Here is a 10490-nt window from a genome sequence, read left to right as displayed (position 1 = left end):
TGGTATGGAGTTATTGCATCATCATTCATTCCCAAAAACCTTACAGAAATCAAGCTTAATTAAAAACGTTTTTGTGCCACTCAATACTACGGTCTGTTAGTATTCTTCTTCACTTGGAAGTGAGAGGTCTTAGGTTCGACTCACGTTGATGGCGAATTCGATACCAAATTAAGTTTTCCATTGTGTGGTTTAACCGAACTCTCTCACCCTGTAAAAATATCGATGTATTAAAAAAAAAAATATTTTTGGTGAATGTTGTCACATGTATTAAACATTAGGCTGGAGTTTATCTCGGCCCAAACTTTGAGAAATATGGGCTTACCCTTTCGAGTTATCATCTCTTGCGCATCAAAACACAAACAATAAAGATTGAGATGTATAAATTTTTGTTTTAACCAGTGTTTTGTTCAGGACTCGTGGGGGAGCATGCTGTGTAACGATGCATTGCTATATTGTTTTTATTTTTATTTTTTAGAACATCGATATTTTTAGACTATGAGAAGGAAAAGTTCAGCTGAGTTACATAATGGGCAGAGCATAATTTGGTATCGAATTCGCTATCCATGAGATTCGAACCTAAAACCTTTCACTTTCAAGTGAAAATAAATACCACCAGGCCGTACTACCGAATAACAAGAGAAATCCAATTAATATAACTAAATGTATAGGCTAAGTAATCACAAATGTGAGTTTTGGAAACGGGGCACATGGCATAATGGTGACCTCTCTAGTCTCTGCCTAGCACACTTGCACTTGCACTGGATTCTTTTTTTCTTTTTCTTTTTTCATATCTCTAATTTTGATAGATTGATGCATCTCAACGACCTATCAATTAGGTGATGGGTTATATCTATCTATCTAAAATTATTGCCATCAATTCGTCAAGTAACATCATCGATCTATACCAAAAATTGCAAATTCATCAATTGTTTTTCTACATGTATTTATATATTGTCAAATTTAGAGATTAACTAACCTATGTAACCTTATGAAATTTACTTTATGTATATTTCTCTGAGATTTAGTTTCTATTATTTTTTTTTATGAAAATTTTTCAAAACTTTGGCATGTTACAGAAATTGAAGAAAATCCGAATGTTCAGACAGAAAATTACACAACTTGAAAGTCCCAAAACAAAATAACAAATAAAAATTAAGCAAAAGAAAGGGATGGCACGTAGAGAGAGAGAGAGAGAGAGAGTGTGTGTGAGATGAGGATAATGGTGAGGTCCATTCCGTGAAGAAATTTTTAGTTGTGACGGGGAATATGGATGGTACACTACGTGTTTTTATGTAAGTGGTGAGAAATTTTATTTTTAAGTTATTAACTTTTATACAGGGACACGTGGCGTATCATCTCGTGTGACGGTTACATTGAAAAATCTCTCCATTCCGTCTCTCTCTATCTCTCTCTTGATCTTTATCAAAAGGAAGGAGGCATTCAGTTAGAGATTCTGGCTTTTTATTAATTGGAGCTCAGCAATTGGAGTGATTTGGATCCTCTCCTGAGCCCAATGAGAGGATCCTCATAACCAAGGATTGTGGGCAGTTGGATGATAATCCAATAGTTATAATTATTATAATTTTAAAATGACAATCTGTTTGTAGTTGTTGGATAAAAATCCAACGGTCCACAATTCTTAGTTAGAAAGATCCTCTATTTGGGCTTAGGAGAGGATCCAAATCCCTATTGGAGGTTGTGGCAGTGGCGCTCCTGTTTGATGTGCAGCATGCAACTTCTGCTGCTTTTCCCATTTCTCATCATCATTCTTCCTATACAATTACCATATCATCCTATTCTATGGAAAAGGATTCTCGTCAGATCCCTTTTCTAGAGATCTTAAGGATCTCGTGATCGGAACCGTTTATTGTACATCGTACGATAAGAAATTATTTAAAATTTTAAAAATTTAAATTAAATATATATAGTATTTAACGAAAACTGAGCGTACAATGTACGATGGACGATCCTGATCACGCGATCCTTTTCCCTATCCTATGACCTGCTTTAAGTCGTTGATTATCCAATATTGTTATTGTACGTTGTTAGTCCATCAAGTCCATCTATCTGGACTCTTGAAATTTGATTTAACGACTAAAATTATTATAACTTTTAAAGAGACCCTATGTTTGTAGCCGTTTAATCAAATTTCAAGAGATCAGATAGGTAGACTTGATGGAAGAAATCCGAAGAATATCAGTTTCCGTTTATATGCCCTACTGGGTGTTGAATGATATTAGTCTTTTATAAACCTAGATATATTTATATGAAGTGAAAGCAAAGTAGTTTTCCGATTGAAGAATTGAATTCGTGGGATAGTATGTATGGGGTATGAGATTTCAACAGCTAACTTTAGAGGAGAGGAGGGGCCTCCTTTGTCTCCGTGATGGGATGCACATACCACTATCAATTCAATCACCACCACACACGTCGCCCATTCCCGCCATTATTATCATCACACAAATCAATAGTCTTCTCCCACACCACACCATATCAAGCACAAACCTCATGAATATATACAAACAGCTATGAATATTTTCACACACAACCCATAAAAAGAGGAGGGAGAAAGAGAAAAAAAGTCATGCTCTTTAACGGCTTAATTAAAGTTTCTTATTAGCAATTAATCATGTTCATTATATATATATATATATATGAATATTAAAAATTAAATTGAAATATATGGTCACTCTACGGTGACCGAAGGCTGCATGCATGCATGAGTTCGATGCGTTCATTTCTTCATCATGCGGAGGAACTGAGGAAGCAATGAATTAGCTAGAGATGTAGGACAAAAATTAAATTATTTTACATGCAATAAAATTAAACGAAGGAAGCAACTTTAAATGAATAAAAGTGATTAGAGAATTAGGTTTGTAATTTTTTCGACTATTATTCCATAAATATGAGTTTTCCCTCTTTCTTCCTAGTAAATTTTAGAGTTTGCTAGTAGTTTGATAACGAAGGATTATTGCTCGATTTTCCATGTTCAATATATCCCCTGTGTCAGCTAAGTTTTCTAGTTCTTTTTAGAAGAAACGATAGTAATGTATTGATTCAAGGATGAGGCCAAAGCAGCCCCAAACCAAAAGTTACAGAGTGCAGTTACATAGATTCCTCCACAAGGAGGTCAGTGATAAAGCTACGAGGATAAGCAAACCAATCGCATTGGTTGCCAACATTTAAACTAAAAATTTAGCTAATTTGTGAGCAACCGTGTTGACTTGGCAGCAGATATGGGTGCAAAATTCTTCAGTGATTGTGGTAAGGATGCTCTTTGTATCTTCAACACTCTGCCAAATTATGGACAAATTAGTTGAGGAATCATCAAGGGCCGTCACAATCTGAAGAGAGTCTACTTTCAACAAGAAACCGATACATATATACGAGTGTACGACTGATATATATGAGCTATATATATACACATATGTACTGAACTCCTAATTAAATAGTAAAAATGGGAACACAATAATCATACCAACTTGCAAACTTTAGAACTTTGAAAACTAAGCAACTTTGGACCAACTAAACCGACTAATCAAACCACTCTCGTGGTTTATACATCACGAAAGCGATATCAAGTTTCCTTCAACAAATGTTGTATATAATTATTATTCAACGCTTTAGGTCAGAAAATATACAAGAGGCGATGCATGCGTCTCCTAGTCATTTATTGAGTTAGAAAATACACAAGAAGCAACACATGTCACCGTAGTCGCAAGTTTTTGCAACGAACAACTAATCACTCAACTTTTAAGAGTTGCACACACGCGATGATACGTGTAATGTGGTGCAGTTTCGATAAGGCAAGAAGAGTACCATATAATATATGATGTGCTAATTGAGGGTTACAATATAAACAAAAACTGAATTAAAGAAGTGAGGTAATGTACATTGACCGTAATGTGTATCATCATTGATTCTTCGACCTTACTATCCACATTGTATAATGATAGTTAGGGATAATTGGGTACATTTCATAGAGATTAAAATAACAATGTGAGCATTAACAAGTAGCTTCTTTTTTCTTTAAAAATGGACCAACTGGTGGCTTCGTGAGTCGTCACAGTAGGCCACTCTTTTGGGGACCGGCAAGACTCACAGAGGCATTCCAACCTTCCTGGGCACCATCGTGTGATTCACCAACGTCACTAAATCAAACCAAGACGTGCCGTGTAAAATACGAGTCTGGAATTCGTCCCCAACGAAGATGTGTCGTGAGGTAATGTACATTGACCGTAATGTTTTCCACATTGTATAGTGATAGATAGGGATAATTGGGTACATTTTATAGAGATTAAATAACAATGTGGGTATTAACAAGTAGGTTTTTTTTTTTTTTTTGTGGCTCGCCACGGCAGTCTATTATTTCAAAGGTTGGCAAGACTCAGATGCATTTCAGCCTCCTCCTAGTCACCATCATGTGATTACCAACTTCAAGAATCAAACTCAATACATGTCGTGTAGAATACATGCCTGGAATTCATCCGAACTATTTAGCACTATGTGGTGGTTGGTATTAACAAGTAGCTTAAGTTGAACTTTATGTTTAAAAAATTGAACTTGTGTGCTTTACTTTTGTTCTTTTTTCTTTTCAAGTAATGGAAGAAAACATAACGTGTGTGCTTGTTGTGATTTTAGTATATTTGATGGTTGATATTTGTAAGTTTAATTAATCCCTTCTATTATGAACGGTAAATAACACACACACACACACACACACCTACCTCATCAAAAATAATATTTCTTGTCGGGATTATTCATATTTTATTCATGCAAGATGATATCTAATTAATTATGTGGTGGACGCTAACACGTAGAAAATCGCTTTCAAATCACAATTAAAAATGGGTTAATAGTTTTAAGAAATTGGGATTAGGCATCTTTGTAATACGAGAAATTTAAGGTTAAAGATAAGGGACTCTTTTGTCACTTTGCTTACTTGTTATTGGCATCCAGTGCTCACACCAATTACATTGACAAATGTGCATCTCTCTCTCGTGCAGAACAATCTCTTGTGCTTCTATCATCATTCTCGTGAAGGAGAATGATTTACACAAAACAAATTTATTACCATATAGTGTCTTCTATTTATTAATATGTGATAATATATTATTAGATCGGGTCTTACGTGACGATGAATTTGTTCTATATAAGTTGTTCTCTAAAGACCATAAGAAATATAGATGAAAATTACAACATCGCCTTTTTCCGTGAACAAATTAAGGGAAATTTTGTTTTTTTGCAATTATATGTACTAAATTATGTAACTTGATATAACATTTAATTTTCAAGGTTGAATATAAGGGTATAAAAGTGCATGCACTTTAATTCAGCGAGCATGAAGGGAAGTAATATAAGCACATAATTCTTTTTTGTAAGTGTGTGAAGAAATTTAACATTCTAATGTTAGGGAGACCAAAATTTTAGATCAAATTGTATAAACTAAATAATGTGGTTGTTGATGATTGGATTATTAATTAAATATCGATTAACCTACTTATTTACTATTAGTAACACATCATTAAATTTAAAATTTTAATCTCTCTAACATACCCTTTTAATTATTTATAGTTTGGGTGGAAAGTAATGTCTAATTGTAAACATCCAATAGAGCACACTTCGATGAGAAGTAAGATTTTGTGTATGGCCCAACCGTCAGAAACTAGAGTATAAGGCCCCACCCCACGGAGGCCCACCAAGGTAGTATATTCCTTAGAAAAAAAAAATTTCAATATGCGAGAAATACGACTTAATATACTAAGTGTTATAATATAAGTGGTTAGATATTTGAAAAAAATTTCAACCACTTGTATTATGACACTTGACACTTGTACTATAACACTTGGGGCACGTTTATTTGCCCTCTTTAGCTTTCATTGGACTACACTAGATTAAATCGTAGTGTAATCCTATGTTTGTTACACACATGGACTAACTTTAATGAGACTCGCTCCAACTAAGCTGGACTACAAGCTTTGCTAGAGGGTCTTAGTGAGACCCCCCAAAATCGGGTGAATTGCTAAGCCCAGCTCCGGAACGCTTCACCCTTCCCGCTTCGCCCCTCCAATTCTCTCATTCCTCGCCTCCTACAACCCTTTCAAACCCTGATCTCGCAAAACTCGAAACAAAAAAAAAAGAAAATCTTTTTCAATTTTTCCCTTTTCAAAACCAAATCCAACTCCCAAAATTTGAACCTAGAAAAAAAAAACCCAGAAAACCAAACCAGATTCAACCCCTATCTCCCAGCTTCCAATAACACATGCATCCCGCCCCAACTCAAAATTCAACACCTATCTCACACACGAAGGCAAAGGAAAAACAAAGGGAACAACAAAGCAAGGAGCAACTTGGTACAGAGAACAGGAGGGCAGAATAAGAGAGAAAAAGAAGAGAGGGGAGGAAGACAGTGGCGGAGAAAACAATAGGAAAATATGATTATGGAAAAGAACAAAAGAAAAAGTAGAAGTAATAATATAATACGAATAAATATAAATATAAATTAATAATAAAATATTAATAGGTACGAATTAAATAATATAATATTATAATCATGTTTCTTAATTCGATACTACACAAAACATTTCACTAAATCAGTCCAGCTTAGTCTATTCCAAGCTAGTCTAGCTTAGTCCTTGAAGCTAGTTCAGTCCGAGATAGTCCGGTGCAACAAACGCACCCTTGATGTACTAAGCCGTGTCCCCGACACCGATTCAATAATATAAGTAAAATTACATAACATTGTACTCTTGAATTAAAATGCTACTGCGGTCTTGTTCCATGCAAATTACTTTTAAATTGTATTACGTGTAAGTTGCTCTGTGCAACTTAAACAACAACATGCTTTGTGGCCTGTAAAAACTCCATATCATTAGCCTTGATGTTGCTGAATGCTGTTGATCCCATTACATAATCTTGTTTTTTCCTCTCCGTCTTTTAAAATTCCTATCAATTTTTATATCATATCTTAAGGATGGTCCTAGACCTAGAAGAGTGGGATAGAAGCAAACCCCACCACCAGCCATTCATGAGTTGCCACGTGTCGAAATCTCAAGCTGTCCAGCTTGGAAGTTGAGTTCCTTGTAAGAGATGGCATCATATATTGGTTTGCTATTGCAATTATAGCATATGCAGGCAGCAGGAGAAATCAATAATGAAGAAGGGGGTGAAGGGGGAATCCAATCAATCCATAGACCATAGTCCATGTGACTCCATAGAATGTGGGGAAAATTAGAGAATGGGCTTTTGATTTGTCTGCTCTATTGTTTTAGCGTACAATAATGTATAATGATGTTATTGAACTTAACGATAAGATGTTTATTTAATAATTTAAGAGAATTTAACGGGTTGATCCAAATCACTTAAAAGATAATGTGATATCATACATTGATGCACGGGAGGGAAATACTCTTGTCTGAGGGTACGAGAGAAAAATTTAAATTTAGGTGTAGATGACTAAACTTGACAGAACTCATATTTGCACAAAAAAAACTTTGTCTGACTAATCATATCTTGTTCTATGTCTCAGCTTATTTGTATTAACACATTAACATTCTGATACGAGGGTGTGAAAACACGAAACTGGCAGTTGTGTTCATATCTGCCTAGTCAAACCCCGCTGCAGTGTCAAAAGTAACGAGAGATAAAGTAAGAAAGGAGGACAGCTTGAAGAGAGAGAGAGAGAGAGAGAGAGAGAGAGAGAGGGAGAGTAAAAAACAACCAAAGCCAGTCTACCCGGAGGAGAGAGTAACATTTGACAATGGGGTACGCTGGGATTTTAATAGTATTTTATGGGTTTTGTCTTCTCTTTCTTTGCCAAAAACAGTGAAAACTCATGAAAGTGTAGGACTTTTCAGGTCACCTTCTTCAATCAAAGAGGACCCATTTTTCTCTTTTTTTTTTAAATTTTAATTTATTAATCCCCTGTTCATGGATCCCAAGGGCTCAAAGCAGACACAAGACATACCTAGCTTCTTGAGCCTCCCCCCACAACCTCAGCAGCAGCAGCAACCACCACCTCAACCCAACAACAACATGAACGACGACAAACCTGCTGAAATCAAAGACTTCCAGATTGTAATCGCTGACAAAGACGAGTCGGGGAAGAAGCAGTTGGCGCCCAAGAGAAGCTCCAACAAAGACAGACACACAAAGGTCGAAGGCAGGGGAAGGAGGATACGGATGCCGGCCCTCTGCGCCGCCAGAATATTTCAATTGACCCGAGAGTTGGGTCACAAATCCGATGGGGAAACAATCCAGTGGCTCCTCCAGCAGGCCGAGCCGTCGATTATGGCCGCCACCGGGACCGGGACGATTCCGGCGTCGGCTTTGGCCGCGGCAGGGGGCTCTGTTTCGCAACAGGGGACTTCTCTATCAGCTGGATTGCACCAAAAGATCGATGAATTGGGGGGGTCCAGTGGAGGTAGGACCAGCTGGGCAATGGTGGGCGGGAATTTGGGGAGACCCCATGTGGCAGGGGTGGGCGGGCTATGGCCCCCTGTCAGTAGCTTTGGGTTCCAGTCGTCATCTGGTCCTCCATCAGCCACCACAAATCTGGGCAGTGAGAGTTCAAATTACCTGCAAAAAATTGGGTTTCCTGGCTTTGACTTGCCTGTCTCTAACATGGGTCCGATGAGTTTTACTTCAATTTTGGGTGGGGGCAATCAGCAGCAGCAGCAGCTTCCTGGGTTGGAACTTGGGTTGTCACAGGATGGACATATTGGGGTCCTGAACTCACAGGCTTTGAGTCAGATTTACCAGCAGATGGGGCATGCTAGAGTGCACCAGCAGCCGCCGCAGCACCACCAGCAGCAACACCACCACCACCAGCAGCAACCACCTTCCAAGGACGATTCTCAAGGCTCTGGACAGTAGTAGTGGTCGCATTAGATTCTGTGAAATTTGGATGGGAGAATGCAAAAAGCAGTAGCATTTTGTTGGGTGGCTGAGTTTGTTGTTTTGGTAATGGTAATTGTATTGTATAATTGGAAAATGTTAGGAAAAAAGATACTCGAGGGAGTTCAATATGGACTGGATTTTGTTTTCCCCTTGTTTTTCTCTCCACTGCATGACTCAAGTCTCCATATTTACAGGTGCTTCTGCTTAAATCTGCTTAATTTTTCAGCACTCTTCGTGTTAGCCATAGCCTATAGGGGAATTTGATTGTTAAAAGTGCTTTTGCAGATGGGATAATTGTGCACAGTCAAATTGCTTTGGGTTTGGGCTTAACTGCTGCTGCTTTGAATTCAGAGGTGTGTTGATTGTAGTGTAAGGCATCTTTTTAATTGGTTTTGTTCTTCACTTGGTGTGGATCAAATGGTGCTCAGTTTGTTTGTGAGAATTTAAACATAGAGCTCTATAGTCATACTTAATCTCCAATTTTCTTCTTAGATTTCTTAATTATCTTACATCTTCATTGTGTTTTTCCACAAATTAAGGGACAATTACTTATCATACTACTTGCACTATACTTGCTCTATACTTGCTCTCTCAAGCCACTTCCGAAGAACACCTCGCTTCGTCTTCATAAACCATTTGTGTTTTCCCCCCATGAATTCCTTGCAACCCAATTACTTTTCTTTGTTATGGGAATGTCTCCTTGGTCTCACAGCAGTAGCATCATTAATAGGCCGATAGCCTAGTTGCCTTCAACGTTGCCTACTTGAATGTCCAATTGCATTTCAATCCTTGGAGATGATATTGCATTCTAAAGTCCTTGACGCCGGAATTCCAATCAGGAACTCAAATTTTTTTGTAGCTTTGCTAATCGATCTGGTTTACATAACTTAAACTGTCGCTGGATATTGGCTAATATTGTCGCCAGTACGATAACCTAACCACAAAATACTAAGAATATTCCAAAGTAGCTCACTTTAAAGATCTTTAGAGATCTTCTTTCTTTCGAGCATCTGAGTTGTGCAGTATTTGTCAGTATATGGTGTTCCCAGTTAATGTTTCACCATTACACTGCTTAATAGCCATTAGCTGTGCCTAGTGTTTATATACAAGAACAGTACATTAGTGGGACTTTGTAACCATCAGGTGGAATGGTGGATCAAGTTTTTGTCACAAAGTAAAGTCAGTCGGCTTTGGCATATTACAAGGAGAAGGATGGAAATTAAGAGTCTTTTATAGTTTCAGAACATAAGAAGGGAACATGTAGAACTCCATTTGGTTTCCCTAAGAACTCGACTATTCCGTCAAATCTGTTTAATTATCTCGATTGTCATTACCATGTGGAAAACTGCTTCACTAGGCCACTCATCAAACTAGTCTCGCCTCGTAGTGTCAGATTGATCTTTGGTCTATAGATTCAGTAGCTTTTCGCTGAGCTTCACATATGATGGATCATCGCGGGACAGATGATCAACATGTTTCGTGGGTTCACGTTGTAAAAGAGATTATGCAGTTCGTCGAACTTTCGTCTTTTGGCATTGTCTAAATTGTTTGAGATGTTTATCTGTTGTGTGTTTTGAAAATGACTTTTGAGG

General features: G+C 37.4%; 1 protein-coding gene across 1 annotated transcript; it reads left to right on the top strand.

Annotated features, from left to right (window-relative positions):
* Positions 1–7697: 7697 nt before the first annotated feature.
* On the top strand, positions 7698–9399 carry LOC126612367 (transcription factor TCP20-like). Its single transcript, XM_050280769.1, has 2 exons — positions 7698–9092; positions 9184–9399. The coding sequence occupies exon 1, from the start codon at positions 7930–7932 to the stop codon at positions 8872–8874; it is 945 nt and encodes a 314-aa protein (XP_050136726.1). The 5' UTR covers positions 7698–7929; the 3' UTR covers positions 8875–9092; positions 9184–9399.
* The last annotated feature ends 1091 nt before the right edge of the window (positions 9400–10490 follow it).

The sequence above is a fragment of the Malus sylvestris genome, chromosome 17 (assembly GCF_916048215.2).
Source record: "Malus sylvestris chromosome 17, drMalSylv7.2, whole genome shotgun sequence".
In the NCBI taxonomy this organism is placed as follows: Eukaryota; Viridiplantae; Streptophyta; class Magnoliopsida; order Rosales; family Rosaceae; genus Malus; species Malus sylvestris.
Note: the sequence above shows the minus strand (reverse complement) of the source record. Positions and strands in the feature narration are given on the sequence as shown.